Below are 18,637 nucleotides of genomic sequence, written 5' to 3'. Positions count from 1 at the left end.
GAAATAGTCTGGACTTACATAGTAAGTTCAGTGTCACCTAAATTTGGGAATTAAATGTTATAAAGATACACTCATAATTATGATACTGCATATCTTTCCTAGTAGTTACTGTTTAACTCCTGACCATAGCCAGAGCCGTTAGTGTTCAAGCAAATAACAACAAACATAAACACACACCATAAGTAACACAGTAAAAATTCTATCACCACCAGCATCAGTAATCACTATTGTAAGAATACAGCTTTATGTACCTTATATTAGCAAACAGTGAGTTGGTTTTTACAAACATAAAGAACATCATGAATTAAGACACTGTAAGAACAGTAGTTCTCAGGATAAACCACTTATCATGTGAACTATTTTATTACATTTTTGAAATATTATTGGAAATGATTGATAACTGCTTCATGTTAATGGAGTTTATGTGATACTAAATCAGGTTTCTCTACTTGACCCTTCTTATTTTCTTCATGTAATAATATCCTGCTCTCCTACTTGAAATCTTCCTACTTCTTCTTCCAGGGTATTTGGAGGTTTGATCTTAGATGTCAAGCGGAAAGCACCGTTCTACTGGAGTGACATCAGGGATTCCTTCAGTCTGCAGTGTCTAGCCTCCATTCTCTTCCTTTACTGCGCCTGCATGTCTCCTGTCGTTACATTTGGAGGTCTGCTTGGAGAGGCAACAAAAGGCAACATAGTGAGTGTAAAGCCTTTGCATGCACTTTGTGTATTTTTTTTTTTTTGTTTTTTTTTTTGTTTTTGTTTTTCTTCATACACTCACTGGACATCACAGCTCTAATTCCCTAGTTGTGTTGTATCAAATTGCATGTGAGGATTAAATATCAGCATATAAAACATTTTGTGATCATCGTAGTACAACATGAAATGGATGTTGTGACATTCCACTGGATCCTTAAATCAAAGCAAAAGGTTCATTTGATGTAACCTAGTCTGTAAATCCTTATCCCTACCATTGTGGACAACACCAAGGCTTTTTCTTAACTCATGTATGTACAGTACATCCATCGCAGTTAAATATAGATATGGTGATTTGCATGCAGTCTATCCCAGTCACAGCCATCTCCATGGTTTCTTTGATTGCCCTACTTCATTTTATATAGGTTATTTAGTGTGCAAAAGAATATGGTGGTTATTCATTCTCCAATATACTAATTTATTATCACATTGCAAGCTATTCCGTACCATGTCTCTCTTTTTACTGCTCTCTGTTTTGTCTTCCATGTCTTTTTCACCCAGATGTACTTACTAGACCAGGGACTGTTGGCATAGACACAGTCTGTGTTGGTAAATCTGAGTAAACTCAGCATTGGTTAGAGGACTACAGGGATATGACTTCGGACAAGTCAGCAGAGTGGAAATATTCACACAGTTTATCTAGCCTCTCAGTTGCAGCCCAGATTGTATGTTTAATCTAGTCGGGGGTCTCTTCCTCATTTCTCTCTTTTCTCCTTCAGCCTTTCCCTTTGTATCCTCCTTGGAATGTTTTCATCTCCCCCATCCTTCCTTTCTCATTCCCTCAATCCCTCCCTGTGTCTACAGAGTGCCATAGAGTCTCTGTTTGGGGCATCGCTGACGGGCGTGGCATATGGCCTCTTCGCAGGGCAGCCCCTAACTATACTTGGCAGCACGGGGCCAGTTTTAGTGTTTGAAAAGATCCTCTTCAAGTTCTGCAAGTAAGGTCAAGCAAGTTTACTTTTCTGTGACAAAGTGAAAGAGCCGAAATAGGACTAAATACTGTGCATAATACAGCATTGTGTATCTTTTCTAGTAGTTTAATGGAGCCCTATGTGCATGTTTGCACTCTTGTACACGTGTATTTGTATTCTGTTTTCTTCCATGTGATTTCATGTCTTTTTTTCCCCAGTGACTACAACCTGTCGTACCTGTCCCTGCGGACCAGCATTGGTCTGTGGACTGCCCTCCTGTGTATTGTCCTGGTGGCCACGGACGCTAGCGCCTTGGTCTGTTACATCACTCGATTCACAGAAGAGGCCTTTGCCGCACTGATCTGCATCATCTTTATCTATGAAGCTATAGAGAAGCTCTTTCACTTGGGAGAATACTACCCTGTCAACATGCACAACAACTTAGACAACCTTACCCTGTATTCGTAAGTACTGAGATTCTGTTATTTACAGTCCATATCATTAGATCATTGTTAGATTGCCATTGTTAAGATTTAGGTATTAATATGACAGTATACATATATACTTGTTTTTGTCTGGTGAATAAATTTACTTATGTATACTTTGTATACAGTCACACTCTGAATACTGTTAAATGAGCTATTTCTAGAAACCAAGAAGAAACATCTGTGTTTTTGTGGAACTCCAGAAGTGGTTTATCTACTTGACTGTACACACCATATTTATATATAGTGTAATTATATATACTTATGTTCTAGTGCATAAAATCTATTTAGTCATCATTCAGTGACAAAAAGGCTTTTTTACTTAGGTTTTTATAGCAGATAATTACTGTGCTACTGTCAGAATTAGAGCTAATATGTCACTTTTATAATACACTCTTAAAGTCACAATGTCATGTTAAGTACAGGTTACATCAAGTACTGTATTATGCACATAAATAGGATCCCATGAAGGAACACACTGCTCTTGTTCCTGAAAACTGTAATTGTAGTGACTTAAGCTGTTTCTAGTATGTCTCTCCAGAGCTGAAATGAAAATTGCCCCCTTGTAAAATAGTAAATTTAAAAAAAAAAAACTGATGCTAGCAGCTGATTTGCTGCAGCCAATTTTACATTACCCGCAAAAGAAAAGGTAAAATAAAATATTTTTAAATGATTTTGTTTTTCTCCTTACCATCAGAGTCCACTTAATATTTGTTATCTTGTCCTCAGGTGTCAGTGCTCTCCACCAGCCAATGCCTCAGATCAGCTCACGCAGGAGTGGAACCAGACAGGATACAGCCCAGACTCTATCCAATGGGGCAGCCTCAATGTCTCTGTGAGGAGGCAGCACAATCACTCACTGACTGATACAGAATTAGTCAAGACACAAGAACATGAATGCAACAGCTACAATTACTTCTTATGACCTTGACTAAGCTGCCAAAACAACTGCTGCTAATACTGTTGTCACAAGTACAGGAACAGATTATCTAAATTAGCATGACATTACTATATGTCTAATTAGTAGACATTACTGCTTTTTTTTTTTTTTTTTTTTTTTTTTTTTCAGATGTGTAAAATACTCCATGGAGAGTTTGTGGGTCCAGCTTGTGGTCACCATGGGCCCTACATCCCAGATGTTCTCTTCTGGTCCATCATCCTCTTCTTCACCACCTTCTTCCTGTCGTCCTTCCTCAAGCAGTTCAAGACAGAAAGATATTTTCCTACCAAGGTGACATGTTTGCTAGATTTACTAGTACAATTTGATACTCTTATACTATCACCAGCACCACAAATGCTGGCTTTAAACACCGGTACAGTAAATTTTTATAATGATGGTTAAAAATAACATCTGAATTGAGTATTTAACATAGTACGTAAACCAAGCTAAAATCCTGTCACACTATGCAAATGTTTACATTGTGTCAGTCGTTAGTATGCAGGAGCACGGAAAGAAAAGATCTTCTTGCATCCTCCCACACAATACCAGCTAATCTGTTGCCACTTGGTGTTCTGTGTAGGCAGGTGTTGGTATTGTCTGAAACACTAAGCTTTTAGTGTTGACACAAATATAATTATTACTTAGTGCATCTGGACAGTGAGTTGCAGTAAATGACTATAACCAGGTTCTGTTTCTGGGCGTGTGTACAATGATGAGTTTAAACCTAAGAAAATAAGAAAGCATGCTCATCTTAAAAGTCCTTTACCTGTTTTGCTTGTCTGTGTGTACAGGTGCGTTCCACTATCAGCGACTTTGGAGTATTTATAACCATCATGATCATGGTGTTGGTGGACTATCTAATGGGGATCCCATCTCCTAAGCTTAATGTTCCTGACCGCTTTGAGGTAGGCATATATTCCACTTTGTCAGTCTTTAAGCATGGATTTTTAAGAGTGGGCTTATATCGAGCATTATTTCATCTTCAGTTAGCGTATACTTTTGAAGCATATTCCTTTGAAGGAAAAAAATTAATGAATGGTCACATCATTAGATATTCTCATATATTGTTTTATACCTTAATAGACTAAATTCAACACATCCCTGCTTTTTCCCTGCAGCCAACTTCAAAGAACCGGGGCTGGGTGATGGACCCATTAGGGAGTAATCCCTGGTGGACCCTGGTGGTGGCAGTACTTCCTGCCCTGCTTTGCACCATCCTCATCTTTATGGATCAGCAGATCACTGCAGTCATCATAAACCGCAAAGAGCATAAGCTCAAGGTCAGACTTTCAGATTTTACATATGACAATGTTAAATCTGAAAGAAACTCTGGCTATGCAGTATTTAAGACTAATAGTGGGACTGTTTAAAATAATTCCAGACATATGTCATATCTTGAATTATACCTACATTTTAACATTATTAATGTACCAAAAGTACTACAAATTACAAAATAGGTCAGAGTAGTAGTTAAACTGGATTGTACTGATAATAAAATGAATGACCACAAAAATTGCAGCCCTGGCACACAACATAGGTTTTGTTTTGTAATACCAAATATGTCAAAAGTTTTAAATAAAACGTGTTGCCTTGTAACCAATATGTCTGTTCACGGTTTTATATGTTTTATTCCTCATTTTCTGTTAACTTTGTACTAATGTGCTTCTCCTCCAGCTTGCTCTCTTTCTGTCTCTGCTGTCGCTACGCTCCTCTAATCTTGTGTAGCTCGCTCATCTCTCACCAGTCCTCTCATTGAGTTTCTGTCATCCTTAATTATTATTGAAGTTAACATAGTCTATTATTTGTCCTACTGCTGTGCTCATCTCACAGAAATGAGGCATCTTTATCTCTTAGAGTTCCACTGTGCTGCGATATTAAAAAATACACAGAGGCCCACTAAAAATTAAGACAAACATATGAAACTAAAGAGTCTAAATTGGACTTTAATTTTTTTAAAATGCTCATGAATCTTGTTTTTTTGATTCTGTTTTTATGCCTGCTTCAGTACTGCCTCTTAATTTGCTGTGTCTTGTTTGCCTGTATATCCTGCAGAAAGGCTGTGGCTATCACCTGGACTTGCTGGTAGTGGCAGTAATGCTTGGTGTGTGCTCCATTTTGGGCCTGCCGTGGTTCGTGGCTGCAACTGTCCTGTCCATCTCCCATGTTAACAGCCTGAAGCTGGAGTCTGGCTGCTCCGCCCCAGGAGAGCAACCCAAGTTTCTAGGTATCCGGGAGCAACGTGTCACAGGATTTATGATCTTTGTCCTAATGGGTTGTTCTGTATTCATGACCTCAGTGCTGAAGGTGAGATGAAGGAAACAACAGAATAATAATTGTTTTTTTTTTCACACTGCACCAAATAAGAAGGTTGGCTAAATGTCTAAAACAAGCTATGTTGATCCCATGGCAAACAAAGTCACTTTACTTTTACAGTTCATTCCTATGCCAGTCCTGTATGGAGTGTTTCTCTACATGGGTGTCTCTTCCCTCAAAGGCATTCAAGTAAGACTCTACTCTGCCGGTCTTTGAAGATAATATTCCCTTTAACTGTGACAAAAACAGCAGTCATGGGCTGTTAGTAAAGATATGTTTGGCCCTTTGTAGTTCCAAACCTTTGATCGTAATTCAGCTCCCCTTTTTCCAGCCTTTTCTCCCTCAGTGAGTCTTTTTCCTCTTATTTTCTCTGTAGTTCTTTGACAGGATCAAGCTGTTTGGCATGCCTGCCAAGCACCAGCCTGATCTCATCTATCTTCGCTATGTGCCGCTGTGGAAGGTCCACATCTTCACCCTGGTGCAGCTCACCTGTTTGGTGCTGCTCTGGGTCATCAAGGCCTCGGCAGCAGCTGTTGTATTCCCCATGATGGTAGTGACTCAATGAGTGTCACTCATTTTATCACATTACTACTACATTAGACCTTTAAAAACTTAGATGCAGATAGAGCCTCATCCGCTCAACTGTCACTTCATCTATACCTCCAGGTTCTGGCCCTGGTCTTTGTCCGAAAGCTGCTAGACTTTTTCTTCACCAAGCGGGAGCTGAGCTGGCTGGATGACTTAATGCCAGAAAGCAAGAAGAAAAAAGAGGATGACAATAAAAAGAAAGCACAAAAAAAACTGGTAAGTCAAATTTAGGAAACAGACACAAAACGGGCCAGACAGTCTGGGTAAATGCCAGTGTATAATCAATGTATTGTCCTAATGTCCAGGCTAAATACTCATAACATTATGACCAGCGTTAGCACTTTGACTGGTCAGCAGCTACACAGTTGTTACAAGATAATCAGCTTTTCACATCATCTCTGAGGGATCATAACATTTTAGGCAAGCCAAGTTTATTTTTTATAGCATAGTTCAAACATAAAGTAATTCAAAGTGCTTCATAGAAATAAACAAGTTAAAAGTCCATAGGCAAGAATTAAAATAAAAAACAGTAAAATATAGATTTTGAATAGAACACAAAAATTAACTTCATATTAAACGAAAAGAGAATGAGTGCAGATGAAACACTTTCTTTAGCTCAACATTGTATATTTAAAATCATGTGAGTATAAAGATATTAACAATGTAGAAGACATAGGCATTTCAGCAGCAGGTGCTTCGCTGCAGTAACAGCTGGTTTTTTATGCTCCCAATTTCACCCAGGAGGAAGAGTCCATGCTGCAGGAAGAGGAGGAGATGGGGCTGAAGGTCAGCTTTGAAGGTTCAAACCAGCTTAACATCCCTGTAAAAACACTCTCGAGGAGGTAAGAAGTGCACCCCATTAACCACATGTGATGTCTGTTTCATTTTTAATTATCCAATAGTTTACTACACCTAAAATGTCATTTTTTTGTAATTGTATTTTATTATGTTATGGTCTGATCCTTATAAGGTAGCAAGAATTGAATCTAGATAGTTCCCAAAAGATCCTGCTTCTTACCCAATCAGTGTCCTAATGGCTGACATCATCCAGAAAAGCAGTAGAGAAACTTGAAGAACAAATATTGGATGCAGTTTAAATTAAATAACCAAGAAGTGTATCAGCTGTTTCAGGTGAATCGTGTTGTCATGTACAACTGGAAATGGTAATTCTGTCACTGGTAGTCAGCTGTGTATTATTATGTCCACCTTGAACAGACTATCCACTATAGGACTAGTGATCCACAGCCTCCCCATGGAAGAAGAGGTAGCAGGGCTGTGTGTCTGATGCAAAACGTCTGACCCACATGGCTGTGTTTGAACCCCAATCACTAATGCTCAGACACTCTGAACTGAACTAATGACACAGTTAACCAATGACAAATACATGTGACCTCTAATGCAAAGTGTTAAGATGCTGTAGGTCAGCCAGTTTGTTCATTTGTTTTAAACTGATTGATATGCATGTTTGTGCCTGCTTGTCTGAACTGTCCTGCACTAAACCACTCCTACTGATTTGATGTCTACATGCCTGTCTTCTCTTTGTGTTTTTGTTCATGTTTACATTTGCATGTACAGTAGTTCTGATTCTGATCCCTTGGTTGTAAATATCTCTGATGAATTGGCCAAAACCGCAGTGTGGAAAGCTGTGAACTCGAATGCAGAGTCTTGTGCCCAACCTGAGAAGCGTAGTGGAAGGTAGCTATGTCACCTGCTGGATTTTTCCAGAGCCCTTGCTCCCGACTGCATCACTTTAATATGATAATATAATGTTGACAAAAAAAGATGGCTCTCTGTTAGGGAGTACTATGTATCAGGCAAGTTTTAAGATTCTGCAAAAATATTTTCATACTATATTGAAATTAACTGATGCTTATTATTGCCTGGATGGCAAAAGTTCTGTTCTACGAGTATTTGTAATTGAGAAGAGTCACTCCTCTACCTGACAGTCTCACATTTGCAGTTGCTCTCCATCCTTAGCATCACTGTAAATTTAAACAGGCTCTGCTGTTGTTTCTATCTTTATGTCTGTATAACAGGCAGGAGAAGGTGGCCTGTGTTAGAGTCGATGTCAGCCCAGACACACCCGGAGGTTCCACTGCCGAAACCTTCCTGTGATAAGAGAGAGGCCCTACTCCCTCCTGATACCTTCTCCCACACAACACGTCACCCCACAAACAGGCTCCATCTTAGTAAGAAAGTGGGGATAGGACTGGAGCAGCACATTCTGGCTGCAGCGCTCCCTTCTTCAGGGCAGCAGGTGAGCTCCCCCAGCACTGTGAGTCCTACTCCACTCAAGTCTTGAAGTGTGCTGCCATGATGTACTGTAGAGCACACATCTACGAGGAAAGATAGATTACCACTGTTCACTATTTAGGGAGTCACCCATATAAACCACAGCTGCCAAAGGAAGAGGCCTCGCTGGTGGGGAAGTTAATTTTAAGCTGTTTGTGTGTTTTCATTTCATTGTTTTAGGTGGTTAAGGCAGTGTACATTTTGGGTTTTTGCAGCTCATACACTGTGAGTCGTCATGCACTGTTTTTTTCCATGTATTTTTAGGTCAAGATCAAGGCCTTTCACTAAAATACACCAGCTTCATGACTAAATAAATTAAAGCCATTCAGGTACATTTGGGTAGATACTACTATTCACCACACCACTACTGCACACTACTTTGTTTTACATGGAAATCATCTCTTGTTTCTCTAAGAGTCAGTATTGATGTTGCTGCTCAAGAGTTAGTCTTTTTTTTTTTTTTTTTTTAATACACCTCACTCTTCATGTTATACATGCTGTTATATAAATATATGTGTGCATCTGTACTGTATTATTTTAATTTCTGACATTATTTCTGACAAAAGCTTATTCAGAAGGTTTCTGAAATCTGAAGTGTATTATTTTTATTTGTAACATTATAGAAAGCCTCACTCAGAGGCTATATAAAATCTGTACTGTACAGTAAGCACTTTGCCAGTATAGTTTCTTACTTAAAATTGAGTATAGTGTTAATAAAAAGGTTACTTCTCCCATAATATCTACAGAGCTGCTGTTCAAATGTCAGTTAAACAACTAAGGAATCTTGAGGGATTTCTGATTGTGGTCACTACATATTTTTGTCACAAAGTAGCGATAATAACTGTATTCCTTTCATCAGTAGTGTCTCAACTATTTTAAATAAACGCTGTAAACCGTAAAATATAGTAAGGTGCAAATTAAATAGAATATTCGTGACCCCAGTTAGTTGCACCTGTTTTTATACTGTCTGTATTATTGTTAGTAATTTTGTGTGTGTGTCTGGTGTAAAAAAATAATAATAATTTGCTATGTTTAGTATTGCAAATCATTTTATGCAAAATATTTCTACAGAAATGTAAAAAATATATTCTATGAAGTTGTTTTTATTTTGCTAAGTGCAGTCCTGTTTTAGCAATAAGTATCCTATACGGTGCAATGTATGGACTCATGAATCTAGCTAATATCCAGGCAAATAACTTGTGAAATGATTTTTGTGTGTTCCTCTGTCTGTGTGTGGCTACAGTGACTATACTGACAATAGCTTATGTGCCTTGTCAAAGCTCTTTTTGTGCAAGTCTTGTACTCATATGTTTAGTGTTCAGAATAGATGTACAGGTACACGTGATGGTATACAAATGCCAAAGGCAGACCCTCACTACATGAGAATTCATTTGCGGGCACTTATGTCTGTCGTAGTGTTTTTCCTCATTCGTGTGAAAGTCATAGCCTGAGCTACCGACTCAAGTGATGTCACTCGAGTTATCTTACATTTAGAAATGTAACGTTACACATTATTTTCTATATGTGCGTGCTCTGCTGTCACAGCTGTAGTATTTGCTCACGTGAAAATTCTTTGATTGATATTGATGTAGTTTTTTTTTTTTTTTTTTTTTTGAATGATCAAAGAATGTGAAGTTAAAAAAAATGTCGATGACATTTTATCAAATATTTAAGTTCTAGATGTTCATTTATATGTGGTTATAGACCTTTATAAAAGGACTGTTTGACATTAAAATGTCTTTCATTATCAACTCAAAAAAAGTGCAGCAACTACTTTGAGTAAAAATACCACATTTATTTTAAGTAACTTTTTGTTAAAGCAGTGGAGCTCCTACCCTCCATTAGCACATCAGTATCAGTGAAAATGAAGTTGTTTTGATTTACATACACAACAGTGATGTACATACACAACAGTGAAGCACACAACATGTTAGCTTAAATGATGACTTCTGTGTCATGGCCGATTGATGCAAAGCAATAAAGTATATACATGGTGTATATTCCTTCTGTTGTCTCCTTTGTTGTTTTAATGAAACTGTGGCTTTTGGGTGGGGTGTGGGGGTTCGTAATGAGGAGGCTCAGTCCTGTTTACAAGCCTGCAGTGTTTTTCATGTTGAAGCCAAAAGGTGGCAGCAAAGACCCATGTTTGGACACGCTGCAGCTGAGCACTGCAGAAATATGGCTCCAACATATTATTTTATCTGCATCCCCTTCTGCTCAGTTTAAAAGGCTGTCTATCACTATGATGGACCAAAAGATGGTTTTACTTTGATTTAAATCAAGATTGTGAGGAGCTCTTTTTAAACCCAAACCAGATTTGCTGGATGACAGGCACAGGTGTTGTCATTTAGCTGACCAATCAGACCTGCTTTGCTGCAGTGAGACAAAGCCTGAGCAGAGGTCTGAGTAAATGAAAACACCTGTGTGGCCCTCCAAAACCTTACTGAGGCACAGTCATCAGAGAAGTGCAAGGAACAAGTGTCGGTCTTATGTTGTGCAGAGTTTACGATGGTTCACAAAGAACCTGTCTGACCACAAAATAACATCCAATACATGGATCACCTGCACCAGATGCCTCTAACAGGTAAAGGAAGCAGAGTAAGACAATGTAGTCCTTATTTATATTTAAGCCTTCAATGGTATTAGAATAGGCCTTGCTTTAACTATATGCCTGCATGAGTGTAATTCATATGCTATATATTAGGAGCTGCACCAGCATAAGTCCCAAAAATGTTAAAATGAACATTGTCTTTCTGTGGTCCAGCATCATGAAGTCATTACTTGTGATTATATGTTGCTCTTAAATGACAGGAGAACAAAAACAGACAGATGGCTATGTTACTATGAGAGCAGGTTTAATAAACATTCATTTTTAATATAATTAGTAAGTACACGTTAAATGTAACAGCAGCAGCCATTTTCACAAACTCGAGAGGCGTGAGGTTTGTCCTGCATGAGCTCCTCGTTGTGGCAGTGCTTTATTTAACTGCATCTTGTGCGCTCGACGCCAAATGACTGAAATCACAACAGCCACCACCAACCTGTCTGGTGTACTGGTGGAGGATGGACTTTTCTTTTTCACTCAGATTCTTCCAGGCTGTCAAAGAATCAGTAGCACGTTCACTGACTTTTCTGAGTCGCACTCCAACGCACTATACATGTGTTCAAAACACGTTTAACTTCACTCTCAGACCCTTTTTTTCCCCCCCCACAGGCACTACATCATTTGCTTCCATTTGAAATGGTTCTCTCTTGTTTCAACACAATGACCATTACAATTCAAACAAAACTATTTCAACAAATATTGTTTCTTACAAAGAAAAAAAGATGCAAAGACTCTTGAACCCGAGTGGTGATGTAATCATTTTTCTTTATAAATGTCCCCGCTGTCTCTATTTTAGAAATTAGAGAAACAATGCACTGATTTACTTTCACTATGGTTAGAATGCCTCACTAGAAATCATTGCTTATTGTTCAACTAACTTCTGTCTCATTTTACAATTAGAAATGTTTTCTCTTTGTGCAATCAAAATAAACGATCAATATGAAGTGACTTTTTTTTTTTTTTTTTCCCCCTTTTCAGGTTAAATGTGTCCTTTGTGTTCAAAGTCTCAGATATGGAGTAAAGACGACTACTGGGAAACTATAACACTGCACTGCAACAGACAACAGTTTCCCTAAGTAGGTAGGATCTTTGTCCTCCTCTTAAAGAATGTGCTCCTGTGGAACTGTGGCTGCTCATGGCTCAGTTAGCAGCGTTTGGCAGTCCCTCTGGGATGAGTGACATGAAGAAGGTTATGATGAATGACCACGTGGACGACAGGAAGCCTGTGTTGGGGGCACTGTTAGCATCTTCAGCTCCTTCCTCTCCGCTTTCCCTTTCATCATCTGAGCCGTCGTCCATCGCTCCCTCCTGTTCAGGATGAAGTCAAATTATAAGAGGTATGTTCCACACTACAGTAATACTAGAGTTTTTAATTTTGTCTTTGTTATGCAAACAGTAAAAACCATTTAGGTTTTACTACAAATACTATAGAAAATCATCATTACTGCTCTTGGTAAAGCTAATGGGATGAGAGAGGCAGCTACCATTTCTTGGAAGTCGTGGTTTTGTAGGTCTCCCTCTACATCGTCCTGATTGGGTCTGTCTCCAGGGAGATGGAGTTCGTTCTCTATGTTGACAGGAAACCAGCCAGCCTGGTGCCTGCAGGCATAAAACAAATGACATTGTATAGTTTTTGCATCTTTATGGATTATTTTGATGATGACAGTGATTCCCACTGTGGATGTTTCTGTCAAAACGTACTTCTTTCATGATTTGGAAAAGCACAGATGCAATATAGCAACTGAAACTCTCAGATAAATATCCTTTACATCTCAAAAAAGAATGTTCCTATTGTATAATCCTAGAGACGCATAGCGTTGATTGACATACAATGATACAGTAAATGATCACTCACAGGTAAAGCACCAGCATGGCCATCGACACCATGACAAAGCGGCTGAAGGAAGAGTAGAAGTAGACTATGCTGAGTAAGATTGCAGCCCGTGAAAATGTGTAGACCCAGTCCAGCCAATCCCGGTTTAGCTCCTCCTCATTCAGGATCTCGCCTCCTTGGGCGTTCATCTGGACCTCTGGGTTGCCACGGCGATCTGCTTGCGGCCGCTGGCTAAGGGGATTAGGCTGGTTAGACTGGGGTGAAGTCTGGTCTGGCCTGAGATGCTGAGAGGAGGCTGCCAGCAAATGACTAGAGAGAGAGACAGGAAGTGAGCAGAGCTGAATGGTGACAGTTTTGTTTTTTACTTGAATACCGTGCTATAGACAGTCGTGAAGAGGAGACACAGACTTACTAATGCATGTAGTACTGCCAGGCATACAACTGCTGCCACCACATTAGTGTCATGGGATTGTAATGGGCACGTGGGTTTGTGGGAGCAGCTGCTGCTAAGTACTGATTCCAGCTGCGAAACAGACACAGCATTAGAAAAACTGCTATACAGAGCCAACACACACACTCACACACACAAGATGCCTTTGGTTGAAGATACATTTAAAGACACTTAATTTGCTTATGATCAGTTAACAATGGTTTTGGTGCTGAGGAAACTTTCTAATAAAGAAACAGGCCTAATAATAACAACAACAAACCAGGATCCTGGGATTAACTAAACGTAGATAAATGATTTTAAGCCTGTAGCTGCTCTGCATTACTAAACAGGAAACATGTAACATTCATCTCCTCTCTAGGAGAGGGCAACAGTGCTTGTGTCATATTGGGCACCTTGTAGTGTTGCTAGGTCCACCCTAGTACAACTGCCGTTGTGACGTTTATGTAAAAGTGATGTTATGTAACACTTTCAATTGCAGTCACATGAATATAATGAGGGTCATGTGTATTATCAGTAGGTTTGTAGTGTGGATCTGGAATTTTCCCATACGTTACATTTTTATTAGAAGTAACTAGCTGCTGTAGTGAGTCAGTTTGCTGCAACAGCCTTTAGCTCTGTGTTGCAGTATTTATTGAAGTGTCACCAGTACAGAAGCTTACCTCTGCATAAATTGTGGATCCATCTGGTGGTAAGAGAAGGGTCCAGCTCGTTGACCGAGTCCATTACCGCTCTCCCCTGTAGACGGCTGACCATGTTGACCAGGGGCAGGGTTGTTTGGGTTGTGAAGGAGCTGTAACCAGAAATATGAGCTGTGAATATTGGTAATAGTTTATGGTTCAGCTTGAAAGAATTGCAAGTGATGGTTTTCAAATCCTCAAGGAGATGTAAATTACAGCAGTGAGCTGGATGATGAAAGGAAATGTGGTGATGATGAAATGAATGGAAATGTGCGAGAAGTGCATGGGTGACCCACCGTGGGAGTGGCCAAGTTCTCCTGAGGCTTGTTACCGCGGCTGCGGGGGGGGCTTTGGGGAACTGGGAGGGGTTCGTGATGCACACACTAGATGAAGCATATGGTACTCATCCTGCTGTAGAAGCCAACAGAGCTCATTTTCAAACACAGACACTAAGGATTGCGTGTTCAAAGGAAAAAAAGAACTTATGAATGTTAATGCTGTACATTGCACCATTTAACCAACAAGGTCACTTCCAAACTTACTTTTTAGCCATTTTTCTCTAATAGATTAAATTTAAAGTTTTATTTTTCTAAGGACTAATTTAATTTGATCAAATTTACAGAACGCTATACATATTGTAAAACTCTTTGAATCAAATCTGTGATATTAGGCTACATAAAATGTACCTCAACATGGAATTATATTCACAATATCTGTGTATTCTTTGTAAACTCTATAGTGATAGTCATAACTGATTTTCTTAAAATACCAGCCAATTGCAGGAAAAGCCATGTTCTCATTTGAGAACCCATTTGTACCTGAGCTGAAAACAAGTAACAAATTAGGGAATAAAACTAATTATGAAAAAAAAAACAAAAAAAAAAAAACAGAAGTACAAAGTACAGAACATAAAAATAAACATGCCAAACTCTCTAATTACACAGTTGCAACAATGTGGCTGTTTACTGGTGTCTCTCCCTCTTTCCACACTTTTGTTTAGTGACTATAATTCAATGCTTGGCTTTTTTAAAAATCTGTTGTTTTTTTTTTGTTTTTAATTAACCAAAGTTGATGGTTTCAAGTAAAGCAGCATTAACATCATTAGTTGTTGTTTATTTTTAAGCTGTGACACCACCAGTCATAATTACTACTCATTTAGTAGCTGTATTAGTTTACCTGCAAATCAGAAAGCCCAGTTTTATGTGAAGTCTGCTGCCATACAGGACTGTCATTGTTTAAGATAACTGCCATGTTGAATAAACACATGTTGATACCTCATTGACATGACTATGTGTGTAGAAAGGTATGTTGACAACTTGACATAATAACCTTCTGTAATGCTGAACATCTCATTCCAAAACCATAAGCAATAACATTTCTCATTAAGACATTCAGCAAGTATGCTATTTTCTGAAATGGTTTCATAGCTTAAAGATGAATCTTAACTGAAACTAAGGCACCGACCTCAAACCACGACAGGTGCTCAAAAATACTTCCAGCCATACAGTGCATGAAGGGGATCAGGAAGATGAACTGCACCTCACTGACAAACACAAAAACAGGCCTATAGTAACAGAGAACTTACTTTTCGAAGCACATCCTTTAAGGTAAAGTGATCCAAAAGCAGCTTCCCAGAATACACCAGCCTCTGGTCTTTGGAGCTCTAAAAACACAATTTAATAATAAAAAGTGGGTCAGAGAGATCCTGCACATTATGTGGGTGACTTAATTCTATTGGTCATTCTTAAATATTACCGACAGTTCCAACAGCAGTATAGCAGCATATTCAACAAAAAACAGTCAACTCAGAACAGCTAACTCAAATGTAGATCACGGGATCAAAAGGCAGTGATTTTTGTGTGAGTGAGCAAAGAGGATGAGATCATAGTAACCTCAATCGGGATAAGTGGGTCTTAACTGTGGATTAAACTGACAGTACAACACGGTCAGAGTGTGTCCTCTTGAAGCCTACATTCCCTCTACAACCATTCAGGAATTTAAACTATCTTAAATCCCAGCCAACTAGCAAGTTCTGCAGACAAGCTGCCTCATTTTTAAATATGCCAGCGCTAAATTATATTAACAAAAGTGCAGCCCTTGAAGAGATTACTCCACAGTTTTACAAATGAGCAGTTTGCCCCCCCTGTGTATTCACAGTGATTACATCAGAAAAAGTAGTGTGTGGAGAGGAAAGAACAAAGTCAGATTAGCTGCAGAATGCAGCAGGAATCTGAACAGCTTCTTTTCACTGTGACGTCAAATCTACTGACGCCGAGGTTCTTTCAGCTGCGGACGACTCCTCAACTTCTCTCATGTCTGAGAAAAGCTCGAGTTTAATGATCTGTATCAGTTTTATGATTATTCAATAGTCGTGAATCTGGAGGAAACTGGAAAGTATTGAATCAGCATATATAAGCCACATCTGTTCCTTCTGAGTGGAATAATAAACCTGTAATATCAGCGCAGAAAAATTCACTTGAGTGTAAACATCAACGTGACAGCATCACAGATAGACACGTACTGGTCACCCAGCTGACTGTATTCCCAGTAAATGCTATTAACAGCTTCTTAGTTTCACAAAGTTTGATCAGTGTTTGTCATCAGTGCATTCTGCAGTCAAACAGGGGGAGAAAACACAAGGTACAGGCTGTAACTCTCCTTTATGATTCCACAAGTGGTGGATCATTGTAAAATACTTACTGGCTTACTGGGATACACATCTGACAGGTGTGCTTTGAGTTTCTCCACAGTCCAGTTCTGGTAACAGTTAATGGTCTGGTCATCGTACTTCTGGTTGGGAGCCCTGATGACAAGGGTTACCGGACTGTCCACAACAGCTTGATCCATAACTCAAAACCATTGGTCTTCAGAAGAAAACAAAAAAAGGTCTGGGCTGCCCCGTCTGGCCACTGGCTCCGGTCCTCGGTTCTTATTGTGCCAGGAACCGACTAGAAAACACAAAAACAAAACAAGTCTTATTGTGCCTGATGTTGCAAGGTGTTTCCTGTAAAACTGTAGAAACATCTGGAACCTGAGGAGACAAAGGAAAACATGATGATGCGTGATCATTAATAAAATGTTAGGTGTTGTTGAAGCATTACGGTTGTGAACACAAATACAGATTAACTAGATAATACCTGAGAAAGAATAAACCCTTAGCTGCTTATCGGCTAAGATTTAACGAAACAAAGTTTAATAAGAGCCACGTTTTAAGATTAACAGAGGTGTAGTTAACGTTAACACGTACAAAATAAAAACATTACCACCTTATATAATTACAAACCGACTCACATAACGTTACAGCTAAGCTAGCGTTAGCTTCAATACCTTTTTCCCGCCGCTAATGTTGGTCAAACCAAACAGAAAAAGTTGTTAGCTGACAACATCAAACCGAGTTTTATAACAATGTTCGTCTCTAACTCTGCCGTGACACACTTGCCTCACCTACCTGCCTTGTTTACCCCAGTGACCAAATTAGCTTCTTCTGGACCTGGATGTGGATGTGTCTTCTTCGTCGGACCATTGTCGCCATCCATCATGTTCTTTACCGCCCCCTAATGGTCAGAAGTTTTAGTTACAGCAGAGACGACATTAAAAGTGTGTGCGCATAACCAAAGAGATTGAGCTGATAAATGAAATTTAATAAAAAAAAGAAACGTTTTCATTCATATAAGCAATTAAAGCGGCCACCTTTTTGTAAGTGTAATACAATATCATTAAATAGCACCACAAACTAAAAAAAAAAGACAAATAACCTTTTAAAAAGGTAAGCAAGGATTTCTGTATCTCCACAATCTGCCCTATTTTGGCAGATTGTGTTCATTGTTGGCATTGCTATGCTGTAAAGTGCTGATGTGTAGCCTCCACTGTGCTTTAGTGACTCTAGTTAGTAGCCAGGTTTCTGCACTGTTGTGACTGAGGCTCTGTCTAAGCTTCTGGTGTGGGTGTTCATTATTACTGTTCATCATTGAGCCTGTGATTATAAAAGAACGGGTCTTGGCTGTTTTGCTATTGTCATATTTTTTTCACTGACATAATGTCATGGCGCTGTCAAGATATGTTTTACATGTTGCACTGATGTGATATTATAATAGACTAATACATAGATAGTAATTTGAATACAAGTGACAAAGTAAAGTGGTGTTGGATGAGAGCACACTGTGTCTTCCTGAAAACACATTTCCACTGTTATGCAGCAAACCACAACAAATTGCACTAATACCCCAACATAAATTTCCTGGGTTGGATGAAGGTTGAGTTTCATATCATTTGACCTCTTTGAGTAATAGACCAATCTGATATCTTACACTTGCTCCTGTGTAATGACTCTGCATTGTATACATGTACAATTACAAATAGCTGTGAATGAGTTTGGTCATCTTTTTATATGTGTCAGCCCTTCAATAGACTTTTGACATTCCTGTGGTGCCTGTTGCCCAGTGTGGTGACTTCCAGCCTCATATGACGCTGAACTAGACCAAGCGGGCAAATGATGGAAGGATTTTCTGAGCCAGGTTAGAACTTTGTCATTTCATGTTGCTCACACGCTCTTTTAATGCAAACGCTTTTCTATCAAATGTGCACTGGTATTTTTGTTACGCATTCTCTTAAATATTAGAAAAGTTTTGCAGAAAAAAAATCTATGAATCATATCCTATTGAATGGCTGCTTGCTTATTGTTGATGTGTTACTAAACCACACAAGCACTTCCTGTGAACAGAATACCTCTCATCAGGAAGGTGAAGCACTATCCTTGTGACGTCTACCATGTTTGTCTCACCATGT

General features: G+C 39.0%; 2 protein-coding genes across 9 annotated transcripts in view; one reads left to right on the top strand and one right to left on the bottom strand.

Moving 5' to 3' along the window:
• The window catches only part of LOC113126697 (sodium bicarbonate cotransporter 3-like), a 32,989-nt gene extending 22,708 nt beyond the window's left edge, over nucleotides 1–10,281 (top strand). For 6 of the 8 annotated variants that reach the window (XM_026300770.2, XM_026300774.2, XM_026300773.2 and 3 more), the window contains 14 exons: nucleotides 523–697; nucleotides 1,561–1,694; nucleotides 1,886–2,131; nucleotides 2,882–2,987; nucleotides 3,222–3,383; nucleotides 3,884–3,997; nucleotides 4,211–4,372; nucleotides 5,145–5,396; nucleotides 5,526–5,594; nucleotides 5,782–5,955; nucleotides 6,072–6,209; nucleotides 6,735–6,835; nucleotides 7,569–7,688; nucleotides 8,030–10,281. In XM_026300770.2, coding sequence (XP_026156555.1) covers nucleotides 523–697; nucleotides 1,561–1,694; nucleotides 1,886–2,131; nucleotides 2,882–2,987; nucleotides 3,222–3,383; nucleotides 3,884–3,997; nucleotides 4,211–4,372; nucleotides 5,145–5,396; nucleotides 5,526–5,594; nucleotides 5,782–5,955; nucleotides 6,072–6,209; nucleotides 6,735–6,835; nucleotides 7,569–7,688; nucleotides 8,030–8,108 — 2,032 coding nt within the window. In that variant the 3' untranslated portion in view covers nucleotides 8,109–10,281. Of the gene's footprint in view, nucleotides 1–522; nucleotides 698–1,560; nucleotides 1,695–1,885; nucleotides 2,132–2,881; nucleotides 2,988–3,221; nucleotides 3,384–3,883; nucleotides 3,998–4,210; nucleotides 4,373–5,144; nucleotides 5,397–5,525; nucleotides 5,595–5,781; nucleotides 5,956–6,071; nucleotides 6,210–6,734; nucleotides 6,836–7,208; nucleotides 7,258–7,568; nucleotides 7,689–8,029 lie in introns of all 8 variants that reach the window. The other 2 variants (XM_026300772.2, XM_026300771.2) reach the window with 2 other exon arrangements.
• An 842-nt stretch (nucleotides 10,282–11,123) lies between these two features.
• LOC113126699 (homocysteine-responsive endoplasmic reticulum-resident ubiquitin-like domain member 2 protein) lies at nucleotides 11,124–17,346 on the bottom strand. Its single transcript, XM_026300776.1, is given in 10 exon segments — nucleotides 11,124–12,198; nucleotides 12,375–12,489; nucleotides 12,746–13,033; nucleotides 13,137–13,247; nucleotides 13,835–13,965; nucleotides 14,149–14,199; nucleotides 14,201–14,263; nucleotides 15,438–15,515; nucleotides 16,553–16,800; nucleotides 17,292–17,346. Coding segments are annotated over 9 exon segments (1,152 nt in total). The 5' UTR covers nucleotides 16,700–16,800; nucleotides 17,292–17,346; the 3' UTR covers nucleotides 11,124–12,030.
• Nucleotides 17,347–18,637: the final 1,291 nt, after the last annotated feature.

This window comes from Mastacembelus armatus, chromosome 11 (genome assembly GCF_900324485.2).
Source record: "Mastacembelus armatus chromosome 11, fMasArm1.2, whole genome shotgun sequence".
In the NCBI taxonomy this organism is placed as follows: Eukaryota; Metazoa; Chordata; class Actinopteri; order Synbranchiformes; family Mastacembelidae; genus Mastacembelus; species Mastacembelus armatus.
The sequence above is the reverse complement of the archived record's forward strand: the minus strand, read 5'-3'. Positions and strand labels throughout refer to the sequence as shown.